Source organism: Strigops habroptila, chromosome 4 (assembly GCF_004027225.2).
Source record: "Strigops habroptila isolate Jane chromosome 4, bStrHab1.2.pri, whole genome shotgun sequence".
NCBI lineage: Eukaryota > Metazoa > Chordata > Aves > Psittaciformes > Psittacidae > Strigops > Strigops habroptila.
In genome coordinates, this window is record NC_046358.1 from 61157035 (window position 1) to 61174527 (window position 17493).

At 37.2% G+C, this 17493-nt stretch overlaps 1 protein-coding gene across 3 annotated transcripts in view; it reads right to left on the reverse strand.

Moving 5' to 3' along the window:
* The window catches only part of ELP4 (elongator acetyltransferase complex subunit 4), a 144888-nt gene continuing 127395 nt past the window's right edge, over positions 1-17493 (reverse strand). For 2 of the 3 annotated variants that reach the window (XM_030483000.1, XM_030483001.1), the window contains one exon: positions 1-3602. In XM_030483000.1, the coding sequence (XP_030338860.1) occupies positions 3471-3602 (132 nt within the window). In that variant the 3' untranslated portion in view covers positions 1-3470. The remainder of the gene's footprint in view (positions 3603-17493) is intronic. The other variant, XM_030483006.1, reaches the window with a different exon arrangement.

Consider the following 17493-nt stretch of genomic DNA (forward strand, 5'->3'; position numbering starts at 1 on the left):
AAAGAAGAAGAACACTTTATTAAATTTCTAATAGATGATCCTGGAGAAACAGAGGTTTAATATGAGTGTGTGTGTAATACTTGTAATATACATAGTTTTTTAAAGGGGTGTGTCACAACCTTGTGGGTTCAGAAAAACTTTATTAATAGCTCACTTTCCAATACTGGCACAGTAAAGGATTTTTGTAAGTTAGACCTTTGCACTTTTTCAAAAGCCGTGTTTGGAGCAACATCACTATTTTATATTAGATTTACAGTGCGTACTACCACGCATATCAAATCTGAAGTGGCTGAATGCCCATTTTCAGACGCTTGTAGCTACTGTTACAGAAAATTGAATTCAGCTGCATCCTTGAAATTGCTTCTGAAATTTCTTTACAAACATAGAAGAAGACTTAATCCATCATAATATTATTCATGTTCCCAATACTTATATTTTGAAAACCTCAACACAACAGAAATTATATAAAGAATTCTTATTTGACATATTAAAGACACAACGTTTTAAATTTCATTACTGCTTTCTTGACTGTGTGTCACAATTCTGTGAAGATCAGGTTCTTGTGCTGAATTGGGAACGTCTTCACCGGGATGAATCTATTGTTTCCTTGCTGAGTTTAGCGGTTTCAGTTTGTAGCCTGCTAAAAAGTAGGAAGTTCTGCTTAAAAAATCGCAACAAACAGAAAAGCCTCATACCTCAATCTCTGTGGAAAAGAGCCCTCTGAGCAGGTGTAAGAATCGCCCAGATTTTCCATACAAGCCAAGAAGCGGGCTTTGAAGATGCAAAAAGAAGCTGGTAGCATGTTGCAACAGCCTATCAAAAGAGGCTGCACCCATTCTTCAATTACCTGAGCTGCACCCCTTAGTTGTTTGTCTTCAAATCAAGAGAAGAAGGAACTGAAGCATGTTTTATACCAGGAACTTGATAGCCACAGAGTGGTTATGGGGAAAAGCCACAGAAAATCACCATGTAAATGCTTTTCTTGCTTCCCAAGTCAAAATTGCTTTTGGTGTAATGAATGAAATCTACACTTTATCTACTATACATCTAGATACTATCAGATAGCATGTACATGCCATTATTTCACTTCCCAGTTTGCTGGATCAACCAAGTCACTGTCATGTGTTGTTGTAACTGATACGATATTTTGGAAGCAAAGAAGAGAATTTTTGCTCCATGTTTTTGCCTTAGGTAAACAACAATGCACATCTGTATACTCTAACACTTACTTTACAAAGCATGTTTAGTAACTTAGGAAAAAAATATTCCAGATTTGCAGAAAGAATTCCTTTTATTATACAAAATATTTGTCAGCTTTGATATTAACCTACCAAAGTTTTTGAAATTGAACTTCTAAATGAAGAGGATGCACATATACACATCCACATAGATGGAATATACATGCTACTTGGAAAGAATTTTCAGTTAATATGTTAACTAGAAACTGACTGTGACTTTCATGATATTATCTCCCCTGTATGTGAAGTCAATGACCTATTTAAGTATATTGGCAGCAATTTATATGTCCTGTGACTATATTTCACAAAGACATACTGTGTTTTGTGTTATATACATTAGAAAGACATACTACGTAAAACTTCCCCTTTGTTAAAAATCACTTTATCCTAAGTGTTTAAATTATTTCATGCTTTCAAAAGGCACAATTAAGTATCTAATGAAAACTTCCATTCAATTCAACACATAACACAAAAAGAGAAAAAATGTTTGAGACATCAATGATAATATTTTAAATACATTGGCATAGGAAAGTAGATGTCTTTTTGCTTTATTAAACTGACAGTTCAGTTCTGAAACTTTATTTTGAAAAGATTTAAAAAGGATTTGTGTCTTTAGAAATAAAAAATATAACAGGCATATCTAAAAAATATAGAAGAGAAAACCTGATTGTTACTACTAATGAAATAGCTGATGACAAAATAGTAGTCTTTTTGATTTTGATCACAAAAAATAAACTGGTAGTGACAGGATATGATGGATAGATTTGACATCCTGGCAAATCACTGTCATTGATTCAATTATTCTAATTCAGAATAAAAGCTGTATACAGTATGTGTTTATGCTACAGTGGAGTTTTTTAAGTGATTGACATTCATCGTATTAGACAGTTTTAAAAGCTATGTCTTTGTTTTACACAGCGTTGTCAAGAAAAAAATAAAGAAGAACCTGCATCGCAGGGAAAAAAAAAGCAACCACTTAACCAACTCTTGGTTCCAAACCCATCAAAATAAGTTACCATTATTGCATCCTATTAACATGTTCTTTGAAGAGTCAATTTCACTCCAGCCATGTAATACACTATTATAAAGACTAAATTTTGAAACTGTAATGCAATCTTACAGCTGGGTGGCTTGGAACTTTTGCGAAGAAGAAGGTATTACCTTTCAAAATGGAAGTCAGCCTCAGAAGAAAGAATGCAAACCACTTTAATTTACAGGTCAGCTTCGCTTTACCATTTTTTTGTTTGATGAGATACACGGAGAGATACATACAAAATAGTTGGAAGTTCACAAACTGTATATCTGAGGGTACAGAAGGTGAATTACTTGTATATTCTGCCCTGCTTTAGACCAGCATGCTGTGATACCCTACCCCGAGCTCAAATGCACTCTTCTGGTTTTCTAGCATTAATGTAGCTGTCGGTTTGAATTTCAATCTTGAATTATGTCTGTTGACATAATTTCATAGTGCTGACTTCAATTGTTTAGGATTACTGTTTTGAACTACAGAAGGAAATAATTTCATTTCTCTATGGCTAGTAAAATCCATTCAAGTGCATTTTAATGCATGTAGTAAGCCATAAGGCAAAATAATGATCTATAATATATCGCTGATTAAAACCCCCACCATTCTTAATTACTGGCATATTAGAATAAAAACTATCTTACATATTTTAAATTTATCATTACATATTTAATAAACTAATGCAAATATTGCCCTAAAGAATGGTATTTCAATTATAAAAAATGTTTTAAAACCACAACTGTGTAGTTTGCTTTTGGAATAACATGTGACATTGCTTAATTTCTTTCCTTTATTTCAATGAACCGTCCAACTTAACTTATTATGCATACAAAAAATGGCATGTAAGTATATAAAAACTGCATTGGAAAATATAGCTTTTTTTTTTTTTTATTGTAAAAAAACCCCATCTAGAAATGAAGGGGCAAGAGTAATTTTTGTATTTTAAGGAAAGGAACAAAATATACTGTATGTTGACAGTCGAGCAGAACAATGGCAGGATCCAACATAACAGAAGCAAAATCCAAACAACCCCAAAATTAGTACAAAGAAAACTGAACAAAAAGAAAAAAAAAAAGGCGGCACCATATGATCACATGTATTTTTAAAGACTGCTGGGTCAAATCATTAAGAAAAATATTTATATAAGTCATTAACACTCATAATTAGAGTGTCATATAAATATGAGTGAAACTGCTAAGGAGAAATCACTAGAAGTCCAGGTGCTTCTTGCCGATGGCCATAGCACCACATCCTGAGCTCAGCAGTTTGGCGGATCCTGCCAGCTCCTGTTTGCTTGCGCGGCTCACTGTGTCTGACAAGTCTGGAGGCAAATGCAGTTGCTGTGGCAGGAGATTTTCAGGAGGGAGACGAGGAGAGAGAGAACATAAAGAGAGAGAGGAAAAATAAAGAATAATTGCAGTAGAATTTATTTTCCATAGCATATTTCAGAATGCCATCTTTTTCCTGACTGATCAATTTTTACCAACACAAATAAAACACTTCCCAGATACTCTTTTAGGCTGAGCTGGGAACAGTTCTGTATGTTTTCTATATATTGGATTCTGTAAATTGGAACAGATTTTTTTCCTCGTGAAAATCTTCTAAACAAAATCCAAATGTGCTTGAGGTATTTAATTATATCTCTGGGCATTTTTCCTTTAAAAACAAGTGTTCTGCCTGTATGTCAACCCCTACATCAAATTCTTTGATTTCTATGGCATTACAATATAAGCATAGTTTTATTTCAAACGTGCATACTTTGTGGCAGAGTCTGAAAATAAATGATGTCCTGGTCAAAAGATGGAGCAGGCCCACTGTGGCTGCAGCATTATTCTGCTAAACGATTCTTCTTCATGTTCTACTGATAGTTGTTGATAAAACCAAGCAGTGACAGTAGTTGTATCTGTATAAGGCAACCATACATGCTGATGAAACCTTGCCATCCCTTGTGAGTTGTAGGAACATTATATCCAGTTTACAGATGAGGAAACTGAGACACAGGTTACGTGGTTGTCCACAAGCACACAGTCCTTGCATAATAAGCCTTATTTTTCAGCTATGACAAAAATATTTCAACTCTCCCTCTGAGGTTCTTTTACACTGGAGATGATACACAAAAGACATGACATTACCATTTAGCTGTTGTAAAGCAAGGTGAAAATAATGTAACACTGAGGCTTTATTCAGCTTGCTTTGGACACAGTGAGGTACCGAAAGCAGGTCAGATGAGACAGTTGAGCATCTCCCACTCAGTGCAATAATTTGTGAATCTGGTATCATGGAAGAAGCATATTTCTTGAAAGATTTAGTAGGCAAAGGGTAAACTGTGTGGCTCTTCCTTTAGAATGCACATGCTTCTGAAGGGAACAGGATAACAGCAATGGCTACAAAACTGTATTAGGAAGCTGTGTGGGCTATTGCATTCTCTGCTTTTGCTATGGTTTTGCTTTTATCACAATACATAAATACAGTTGCCTTTATTCAACATCTTTGCAACTTTTGTAAGATAAGAATGCAATTTAAAGTATTTATTTATATTAAATATTTATATAAGAAAAATCTATATTTACAGATGTTCAATTCATTGCTAGCTTTGGGATTGTGCAATGACCTATAACTTGAGAGGTGCTCCGAAGTGCTTCCTACCACCAGCCACTCCTGGCTCTGGGCAGTGGAGGGAGAAGAATGTGTGCTGGGTGGTTATCCATCTCCTCCACGGGAAGGAAATGCATAAAGTAACACATGTGGAGTAGGAAAGCCTGTGCCCAGGGTGAGATTACAGTCCTCTGCGTTGAAATAGGACAAATGTGTGTATTTATTTGTAGCACTTTGCTTGTGAAGCACAATTTATGTACCAGAAACCATCCCTTGTATATATTATCCAGTAACTACTTAGCTCTTTCTTACATGTCACTGTATTAAAATCAGTGTTGTGTATGGTATCCTTCACTTACAATTCTTCCCTTATTCCTAAAAAGACTAAGCATGGCTGTGGATGTGAACTGTGGTCCATGATGCCTCATTTCTACATCAATACAACATAAACCAGTACATGTGCCTATCTTGTTTGTCTGCTGAGAAAAACGTTTGTGAGAAAAGAGCCAGCGTACAACTTGCATTGTATGAGAGGGGCTGTGACCACTGGAAAACGAAGGACAAGGGAAAGCCAGGAAGTGCAGGGGAGCACTTGGCACGTCTTTCAGTCACATTTTCTTTCCAAAAAAGCTAGCAGGGTACAGGGTATCTGGTATGTGGGAGGTGAAGAGACAAGAGAACTAATCCAACCTTCTCTCACTCACTGTTAGAACCTCTCTGCCCCTACTGGGAGCAGGAGAGGTAGCTTCCTCTTGGGAAAATGTAGTCCCACTGTCTTCCTCCTGCAATTAGTGACCCTCTTGTCAAGTCTGCCAAATGAATTCAGAGCAAGGTCATGAAGAGCAAACAGAACTGAAACACGGCAAACTCTTCTTACACAGGGACTGCCTAATACCATAGACAGGGAACAACTGTAAATCCTGCCATGCTGGCCTGGACTTCAAGTGTGGTCCAAAGGGAAAAAAAAGAGTCCTTGATATTTATAAATTTACAAAGAGTCAAATAGGAAAAGCAGATATTAAAGATCCTCAGATTGGATGGTGGGACTGAACTAGGCTTCTACAGATGTGTTTGTTATGATGTAGTGTTTCATTACACGCACATACTCTTCTTGCCCCAACTTACTCAGTGAGGAGGATGCACACTGCTCATTTAGTGACTGGCTATTCACTATTTTGTTTTTTTGTCACTGTTTACTCTGAACTTTTCTGACATTTTTTGTACACTATTCAAACCTTGTTCTGAAGACAGAATGGCTTTTCAATAGCACATGTCAGTATTATAGCACTTGAATGCTTCGTAAATACCAACCGTGCTATTTTCCTAATATTCTCGTGAGATAAGGCAGCAAAGTTACCTCCATTTTAAGGATAGGAAATTCAGGCACATAAAACCCATGGCAAAAGGTGTCTAATAATTTCAGAAACACAAACTGAGGCATTTAGGACTTGCTTTTCCAGAATGTTCAGCATCGTACAGCATTTCACATGACCAAATGCTAACTTTATTTGCAGCTATGAGTGCCTAGTAATTCTTCAAGAACCTCTAGTCAGGCACTCAGAAAGTGAGAGACAGAAAATAAGAATACAGAAATAAAAATACTGGGTTGAAGCAGCATGATCACACAGAAGCTCAGTGGTATAGGCAGAGACACATCATACTTTCTACGATATCCTTCAATCGTCTTAATTATGAGACTATCCTTCCTGCAATCCTTGCCATCTCTACAATCCTGATTTTCAAACATGACAGCAAATCACTGGTTCTCCAGGAAGCACATTTCACTGTGTGTGCCACATTCATCCTCAGATCAGATGTATGCTGAACAATAAGCAACACTAGAGTCCTCTGAAAACAACTGAGTGTTATCCTGCCATTAAGATCTGATTCACAGCACACACACACATTTCCTCTGAATAAAGCCTAAATAGGCATTTCAAATTACAATTCCTTACATTTCCTGTTTGCAGCTTAAAAATATAAACAGGGCTGCAAATATTAAACTATTAAATATTTTAATATCATTAAAAATATTCTAAATTTTAAACCACAAACTGCAAATTCATTGTGTGGCATTATTCAGACATCCACAGGTTAAACAACAGGCCTTTATTTTTGGCACTGATAGAGACACTGTGGTCCCTTGGACTACAACAGTAAGTGATAGCATGAATAGGTTGTGATCCTTTTTGAACACCACTATTACAGAATGATCAGACATTTTCACAGGTATTTGCTGACCACAGAAAACAATCACATTTAAAGTCCTAGTTTAGGACCAAATGTTTTCTGGTAGACAGACTTTGCTATTTCTGAGGCTATGGCCTCCATCCCTTTCAATCTCTCTTATCAGTCTGATAAGAATCAAGCTGATTTTGCTCACATTGGCAATCCCAGTCTCAGTTTTCTGCTTCCAAGATCTTAATTTCTGCTCCTGCCAGTCCTGGCTTTCTCTTGCCCATTTCTGCCAATATTCCATTCCCTTCTGCTGTTTATTCTTTTAAATAATTGAAGATTTTCCCTAAAATATTCCAGCATGTGCATAAACACAAAACTTCCTGAAACCTACAGCAAGCTGGCAAGGCAACAGTATTTTAAGGCAAAATGGTCATAGTCTGGCAAAAGTAAACATGCAAGTGAAAAAAGGAACCCCTAATTGCCTTCCTTGTGATAATATCTTCAAGCTTGTATCAAAGAAAGGTAAACTTTATCTGTGTGAAAAACTAGGGAATGCTGGAGTAAAAATCCTTTGTGCAAGTTAATCGTGTATCTGCATTATTATAGTGTGTTAAACTACGTGATCACACACTTTTCACCCACGCAGGCTGTTATGAAGGGTTAAATTTAGGATCTTCAGAATCAGACTCTAAGCTTCATTGACTCGATTAAGAAATAACTGGCTATCGAAGGAGGCATGGCCAGGGAAGGGGCATGATGTGAGTGCTGGTGCTTCCCACCCGAAACAGAACCTGAAGGCTTTGCAGTGATAGGAACAATTACACTGAAGCCAGCTAAGCACACAGCTTTAGGGCATGCATTACGAAAGGAAAACAGTTCAGACAAAACTTCTTACATACTTGGACTCTACTCCTCCCTCTGCCTGAAGAAAACTTCTAATTACTTTATTCGTTCTCAATGGGGGGAAAAAAGTAGCAGTGGAAGATAAGAATATGTAAAACGACAGGCCAGAAGGGACACCTAGCAGACAGTTAGTCCAGTCCCAGCACTGAGGACCAAATACAGTACTGATGGTTTTCTGACACTGGTTTGCCTTACAAAACTGGGGTGTAAAGATCCAAGCCATGGCTATTCTATTCACGATGAACTTCCAGTTGGCTGGTACTTTTGGTTGGGGTGTAATCTATTTTTTTAAACCAACAAAATCCCTAGCAGACAAAACCACTAGCAAGTGCTTTTGCCAGTGTAGCTTATTGTATCAAGGGGATTGTTTTACAGATTTATTATAAAAACTAACCTTTCCAATGTAAGACTTTTTTCTCTTCAGCATTAAGAAGATTGACCAACAGTTTTCCTAACAGCCTTTCCTGATGTTGATTATACCTTGTTACAAAATGCATAGAAACAATACGTAGGCTTTAACTGAAAGTAATTATTCTTCATATTATTAAAAGATCATTATTATATTTTTGTAGCTATTATAACTGCAATATTGTAGCAAACAAACACATAATATCATGAGTGATGCAAAACCATTGAATCTCTTAGAAAAAGAGGTGGTAGTTTATTCTTAACTTGATATATATTAAAGTAATTCCACTGAAGTTAACCTTATGACTCTGTGAACAGTTATATGAAGATTTAACAACTGAGCCCAAACATCCCAAAACTAAACTTTAAAGAAAATCTTTGCAATGCAATTTATTTGGATCTTTGACCATAAAATAAATGCTTATTAGTCTACTCTGGCTGCAGCCCTGCCTTGGGGCAGGGAGATGGGTTAATGACCTCTCTAGATCCCTTCTAGTTCCATTTATTGCAACCCCACGAACACTGAAGTCACCAAAGCTGAAGGGATTTGGTTTAGGGGGAAGAAGAATTTTAGGAATGCTGGGAAAATGAAAGATGCAGACTCCTAGTTGGGGAGCTTTATACGCTGCTTATTTCTCTTTGAAGCAGAACTCTTGCCATTCCATAAAGCCCACACAAGAGAACAGGAACAGTCTGTGGTACAGAATCGAGTTCCTATTTCTGTTTCCTCTTCTGCTTATGACGCCCATAATGCACCCCTTGCATTGTTTTCCCTTTTCTGTCTTTTTATTAATACCTCTTTTATTAATACCTTTTTATTAATACCAGTAATTATTTCTATTTTCATAGTACCTAGATTTCAGCATTTTTATATACCTTCACTGGACCTGCTCTTCTTATTTGGGCAGTGGGGGAAGCATTTAATAGAGGTGGCTGAGCCCACCAGGGACACTGAGACTACCTTCAATGCAGTGGCAACACGTGGCACTGATTCTCTGCCATGCTCCAAGCCACAGCTTCAGGGCCATTGCGATGTGTCTGTTTACATGGTGCAAATGTCCTGAATGAACAGGTTTACCTGACATCCCCACAGGTTGCATCTTGCAATTCTAACTGAGGTAGCTGCCAAATGGTTACAGACTTCTTAGAAGATACACATTTCAGGAGCATCTTAGCCTTGCCAATCAGTGACTTTACTGCTTTCTTACTGGGTCACCATCAAGCACAGTAACTAACTGGTCTTCTTTGCAAAAACGAATTACTACCTTTGGGTTTAATAAAAAAATGCATGTGCAGGTATGAAACAAAGATGTATAGGTATGCAGGTATGAAGCAAACATGTACAAAGATATGCAGGTATGAAACGAAATTTTTTCAAGAGAGAAGAGTTTGTTCAAATATTTTCCATGGAGATGTCTGTAAGCTTTGGCCTCTTCTCTCACCAAGTTTGACAACTGAGACACTAGGTATGTGTATCATGATGAAATGAATTATCTTTTATATGATATGTAGTCTACTGGAGTGCCATATCACTTATGTTGACATAACTTTGCAACAACTCACACACAAATCTGACAATATTGCTATGAAAAGATATAAAATTCTTACTAATGCCACAAAATGTAAAAATACTTCCCAATGAGAAAACAGTAAGCCCTTTACCACTGAAGACATTATAAGCTCTCACAGCAAGTGAAAAGTCATTCCAACAGGCCTAGACCTGTGTCATGCAGAAATCCTATTACAGTCCTGAAATTTGGTTCACAAATAGTGACAGCATCTCACAATCTATTATATTTATCTTGTGGAGAGAATGGTGCCAGACTGTCCTCCCATAACTGCATTTAGGTCTTAGGCAAGCTATTTTTAAACTCATTTATTATGAATCTCTTACGTTCCTGTTCATGTTACAATTTTCTCAGTATTTTAACAAATTCAGGCAACAAACAAGTTGGTAACTAGTTTTCTGTATAATGGACACGACTCAGTTTCTTCTTGTTCTGCTGTATTTACAGATGCTACATTATCATTTTTAAATCACAGCAATGGATACATTTTCTAAATTGATTACGAAGACAAAAGACTTGACTTTTAAATAGAACATTCTAAAATTTTCTACTTTTCAGGTGACTGTGATTGACTAATCATGACTAGATCAACCCATGTTAAAATAAGCACATCTACCATATGCATTTCCTGTTTCCTTTTTTTAAATTTAAAGCATAATCTGAGCTGTCAAAATTAGTTATTGTTAACATCAGGTGTTGAGAAAAGGCTTCCACTAAGAATAGCTGATAAATATACTTCTACCTACATATCCCTGCCTGTCTGCTAAAGGACACATTGCTAATATGAAAATACTTTTTTATATATAGCTAATAATACTTAAAACACTTGAACACAATTCTAAACCTCTTATTTTCCATCACTTAGAGAATGTAAAATAAAACCAGGGTAATTCTCATTTTCACCTCATCTGCAGGACAGTGATGTTTTGTGGTGGTTTCCAATACTACAAGGAGATTATTTAAACAGGGACTTTAAAGACACCTGGCAAAATTAATAACCATTACTAAACACACTTCATTTTGTGACAGATTTTGTAAAAGCTGTTTTACTTTTAAGAATGCTGAATCTTCGTATGCGCCTCTCTAGTGCAGCTTTCCAGTGTTACCTGCTTTACAGAAGTGACATGATAATATCCAGGAGAATTCAATTGAAACTGTGTGATTTGTTTGGATACACCACAGAGTATTGTTTCTGTCCTCTGGCCAGAAAACTATACAAAGTATTTAAAATCTGAATTCTTGAATCTGAATTTAAAACTTGATTTAAACACTGACTGTTGCAAAGTGAAACTCTTTCAGAGATACCTGTACAAATAAAATTCAATTCTGTACATTTCTGTAAAGTGAATCCCTAGAGGATTCCAGATGGCTGAAGAACTAGTAACATGTGAGTAGAAATGGGTGGGCTTTTGTAATGCAGTATATGCAGCATTAATCACTACGTTTCAGTGACAGAAAACCACAGACAATTGTCTGAACAAACTCTTTCATTCCAAAGAAAAACGCCCAAGTTGTGTTAAAGATGATTTGCTATATGTGAAGGGACACAAGGGAAAGATAAAAATATCAGGAAGATTTTACCTTCTGTGACAATTGAGAACATTTGAGTGTTTGGCACCACAAAGTACTCCAAATCACACATACAATTAAGAGGCCTGCTTTATATTATAACTGTACTCTCCACAAAATGAAGCAGCTCCTGATGTTATAAAGGGGGCTGGATTAATCAGGGATGGTTATAGGCTATCCAAGGACTACAGCTGTTCAACCAGTTGTCTGATCAAAATTCAGAGAAATACATGGTAATCTTACAACCAGAACTGTACTAAATACTTACATAGCATACTATTGATATACTGATCCAGCCCTGATCAAGCACATATTGAACCACTGTCTCTGTCCTGATGAGTTTATGGTCTGAAATCACAAAGTAGGTGAAAAGGAAGAGGTGAAAGATAAAATATCCAGGCAGAAGGAAAAATGTCATGATACCTAAATACTGTATGAATTGCAAAGTTTTGGTTTGGTTTTTTTTTTTTTTTTTTTTTCCTTTCTGGCCGAAAAAAATATTGCACAGAAAGGTGAGTGAAAGAGAACAGCCATAGGGGAAGAAATTAAGTGACAAAGAGCTGAAGAGAAGATGGAGTGAAGAAAAGGAAGGATGGAGGGCAGGAGTAGATATATTATCTAGGTGTGTTATTGTTGAGATTGGAATACATTGTCTAAATGCTGAAGGGAAATACTGTTCTAAATTCAAACAGTAGTTCAGGAGTCTGATTATATCATCTATGTCCAAAGCAAACAGATTAACATTTCTCCTGTAGATTTGTTCTTTTTGCTGAATTTCTCCTCCTTGAGCTTACATAAGAGGAGTGTGGGACCTGTGATGCAAGTCTGAGTAGTTCTAGGGCTCTCAGGATAGCTGGATGTATGCTAATGTAAATGTCACATTCTCTTCCCTGATGGATTCTTTCAACCTAATTGCAGCTGTCTACAAGTCAGCCATTCAGTCTAACCTATATTATATACTTAGGATAAGATGAATCATCCTTGCAAGTGCTTGCCCATATCTGCTGATTATTCAGGAAACCTGGATGACTAGCTTAAACTAAATTCTTAACTTGGAGTGTCAAGGAGAGGAATTCAGTACTACAACTCTGTGAAGCTTCTCATAGAGACAGTGCCTCCACATCTCTTTCTTTGAATGACATCTCAACATGCCACACACTACGGATTTCGTATCAAACCACAGATGGCTCACTGGAAAAGTTCCAGAGTTGCTGGCAATGCCTGCACTGCTCTACAACAACTTGGGTCTCTCTACTGAGAAGCTTGAGAAGAGTTCAAGACACTGTGTGTACAAACAGAAGCTATGAAAGTGAGGAGGGAGAAATAGCATTCAGAGACAAAGGCATCTGTTCTAGGGGGTCCCACATACTACAACGTTACTGCCACTCTCTAAAATTTCAGCTAAGCTGGAGAACTAACAAATATTTGCATTTGTATCCAAAGCTATCTGTTACAGTTCACTGTAATCTATCAGGCTTCTGTCTCAGCTTAAATATTTTGTCACTTTTCAGAAAAGTCATTAATACACCCATTTAAACCCACCATTTTATCTGGGGGTGTGCAACACCACAAATAACTGATAAAACATTTTCTGTCTCTTGATAAAATGATCCAGATAGATTTCAGCACTTCACAGAAAGGTTGTCCTCCAAGACAGGTAACTCGCACTGGCAAGTCTCCATTACAAGTGCGTGTCAATGCCTGATTTGCCAACTCAAAACCAACAGAATTGAAGACAGATTTCTGAATGGAACAGTTCTGCCAGCTATTGCTAAACCATGCACGGCTTACAGGCTTTCACTGGTCGCAAGTATCTAGTCTGTAGATCCAACAAAATCGAGTTTAATGAAATGCTTTCCTAAGAAGAACAGAGGAAAATGGGACCTGCTCTGAGACTCTGGACCAGCTGCTGCCTCAGTGGTTTTTCTAGATTTTGTATATATTAACAATGCTGATTTCCTCGTATACATCAGTTGCAGAAGTTGTGCATACAAACACAAACATAATATGTAACTATGCATGAAAATGCACACATTATTTATCACTGCATATGAGTTACTGATAATGGCCAATGTGTCTACCTACAGAATCTCTCCAAGGCATGCAGTATTGCTCTAGAAAGCACTGAGGCAGTGTGAGCTGTACTGTTTTACATTTGACTACAAAATGCAAACCATAGAATCACAGAATCATAGACTGGTTTGGGTTGGAAGGGACCTTGAAGCTCATCCAGTTCCAACCCTTTGCCATGGGCAGGGTCACCTCACACTAGACCAGGTTGCTCCAAGCCCCGTCCAACCTGGCTTTAAACACTGCCAGGGATGGGGCAGCCACAGCTTCCCTGGGAAACCCGTGCCAGTGCCACACCACCCTCACAGGGAAGAACTTCTTCCTAATATCTTATCTCAATCTCTCCTCTGTCAGGTTAAAGCCATTCCCCCTTGTCCTGTCACTACAAGCCCTTGTAAAAAGTCCCTCTGCAATGATGGGGTTCTGGTGTCTACTGGCTGTCTTGGGTCTCACGGCAGTACAGGTTTCTAACCAGGCTGCATCGTGTATCCCACTAACCAGGTTTGGCAACTGGAAAGGAGCATTGGGCTCAAAGATCTAGCCATGTCTGAGATGGAGGAAAAGAAACCACCAATATATTACGTTCCTGAATGTCTGTTTCAAGCGACCAGTGTCACAGGTTTGGCAAGTTGCTGGTTATGAAACAGGAGCGCACGAGGGGGCAAAATGTAAATGCTAGCTGGGGGGAGTATCGTTTTATACTGGGAGTAGCCCTTTGCTCAGTAGCCTACTTACTTTTTTAGGTCAGCTAGAATTAGAGAATTTCCATTGCTAGGCAGCTCAGAACATCTGTGAAGCGTTTCTGGGCATTCAGACCTGAAGCACACGCTGTCTGAAGGGAAGATTCACTGCCCTGTGTTACACGGCCCGCCAGGCCCCCCCTGATGGCACAGGGGCTTGGCCAACAGGAAAGTGCCTTAACTTTGTGCAGAAACATATTACATGACCAGAACACAATAATTAGCACATTTGTAAAGCTTCAGGGGTAGGAACAATTTAATAGCTTTTTGAAGCAGACTAATTTTCTGCAGCTTTTTATCTTTTTCTTTTTTTTTTTTAAATCATTTTGCTTTTCATGCATGGACAAGTTCTTCTTTGCTACAGGTATTTTCTGAGTGTGCCTCGCAGGATTATTAGGTGTAGAGAAACATAAATTATTCAATCACTTTAAAACAGTGCTAGAGAAATGAAAAAGTGCTATGTAAGTGCAAACTATCATTACTAATCTCTGTTTTAAAAGCAAGTATCATTTACACAGATGAATGTACTGGTGGTTTACAAAATACTGCACATTTATGGACCAAGGCTGCTAAACAGAGGACCAGTTTGTTTATGATTGCAGCTTTTCATAAGCTCGAAACTTCAGCTCTGCAACGGCGAATGCCACTGTCAGATGCTCCACACTACGGCAAAATCCAGGCCAGAAGAGAAAAAAAGAAGTATTTCTGCTCTCAGTGTCTTCTCACTCTCAAACTGGCACTGATAAGGAAGTATGTTTAGACCCTGTAACTCCCAGGTAAGGCTGTAGACATCATATAATTCATATTTTAATATCTCATATTTTGAGTACTAATTCCCCATGACTCATGAGGGCTATAGTTTAAAACTCCAGCTAACAAAGCCTTTTGTAGTATTATTACCAAATAACCTTAGACTTCAGAAATCACTCAAGTGTTATTTAATATCTATAATATTGGATCAACTTGTTTTGGTATGAAAACATACTGTGGCATATATTTACTCAGTGATTGATACTGCTCATATAAAAAAGTACAAAAATCACATTGGTGATCAGGTGCTAACTCCCCTTTGGCAAACCAGTGCTTTAAAAGAAGTTTAAACACAGAATAAGAAGTTGCTGGGGAAAGGTTAAAAGAGAGGTCATGCTAATACCTTTTTGAATGACTCTAAGACAGTGGGACTCAGTGTAAACTGAAACAAATATATTAAATATGTGTGACAGAAACTGGTATCACATTAAATGCAAGACTTTTGTGACTAATTGAGATAAAATAAACATTACTGTTTATCTGGAAGCTGGGGGGGTGGGGAGGGATGAACATTTGAGCAGATTCCTACATCAAAAATGTGTTTTGTACAGAAACTATATGGCAAATTATAGTTATTTGCTTTCAGTTGCTTCTAGCTGTTATTTGGTTTTGTACTTTTCATGTGTCAGTATTTTTTTCATTTCACTTCTTTATTCCCTTCTACAAGTAAGTCTCTTTAGAGCAATAAGATCTTTAAAATCCCTTTAGTGTTTAGAAATGCCAACAATTCAGTAGGCTACACTTGATGAATAGGCCAGATAGAAAAACCTGCCTCAAGTTTTTATCTCAAGAGAAGTAAGGTGCTTTGAAGAGCACTTGATTTGAGATTTAGAAGCCTGCTGCTATTCAGCCAGGCACTCTTGAGAGCTGTTAAGTCCTGACCCATAGCATGAAAACAGGTTGAAGGGAGGGAAGAAATACCAGTAGCAAATATATTTTGTTCTCCTTGTGTAATTTCTTCTAAATACCATTTAAACATTTATTCCTATAAACAAGTAAAAACCTAAGAGAGCAGGCAACCTTATCAGATGATCTTATTTGAATATTTTCAATGTAGCTGGAACTTGCCAGGGGGAACAGCTACAGCACTGGAAAAAGATGATGCTCTAAATTAAAAAAAATATCTAAATGATTCTTTCCATTTGAATAGACGGCACTGACATACTAAAGCTTTGTATTTTTGACAAGAGACATAGAAAACAAAGACGTTTTAACTTCAAAACATGCAGTGGAAGAATATGAAATGGTTTGGTTTGCTATAATTATATATTTAAAAAAAACTTTTAATCCTTCGCTATCGCTTCCATGGTATACAACCAATCTGAATACCAGACCACAATGAGTTCATTAAACATCATAAAACGATCAATGTGAGATATCTGCACACCAATGATAATATCAGATGAAAAATAAGCCAAACTGTAAGTCAATCCTTTTATAGGAACAGCTGTTCTTCACAGTTTATTGTGCTTGTGCATATGCTCTCTAACTCCACAGTGCTTTAGTTGGATAACTGGTTGCGTGAATAAGAACTTAGTTAATAACCTAACAGCAACTGACCACATTATTTGGGCAAATGTTTCATCAGTATCTTCTGCCCTACTTTCTGCATCTCTGAGTTTCGTAGAGATATAAAAGAAAAGGCAAAACTAGGTCATTCCTGGGTTGAACAAAAGAATTTTTGTAGTAGTATAAATTACTGACCTTTCTAATAAGCCTGTCATTCCCAGCAAACCAGGTCATCCAATCCAACTCAACTAATTAATGGTATCCTCCAATAGCTAACAATAATTGAGGTATGCAAGCCAGTGAATTCAGGAGAAATGCTTCTATTGCTTTTCTAAAGCTGTTACACTTAAGAAACACTATTTCCTAAATCAGAATAAAATCTAGAGATTGTGTTCGGATACTAATTAGCACACAGTCATTACTATTACAGTAGCTATTTCATACTAATTGACAAACATCTCTATACCTGAGACTGTCTGGTATCCTGCATGTTCCTTTTCACCTGAGAACATTCACCCATTAAATCATCATCATTATAAGCTCACTAGATGTCACAGATTTAGCAATCCTTGTAACAGAATGATAAGGATGATTAAGACTTTTTGAAATGAAATATATAATGGACATACAAACATAGGAAATAACTTACTGAACCATACCACTGGTGATTTTTATGGCCACAAGAATAACACAACATAAAGCAGGAAATAGCCTCCACAATCACATTTTTGTATTATAGATCCAGGATTCTGCACTTAAAGCACCACTATGAACAATCAGAGTAGCCTCCCGATTGCAGGAAATCACCATTTTTAATTCAGAAAGATTCACTACTATGAGGTTACCAACAGTTAAGTTTTGAAGCATAAAAATCAATCAGT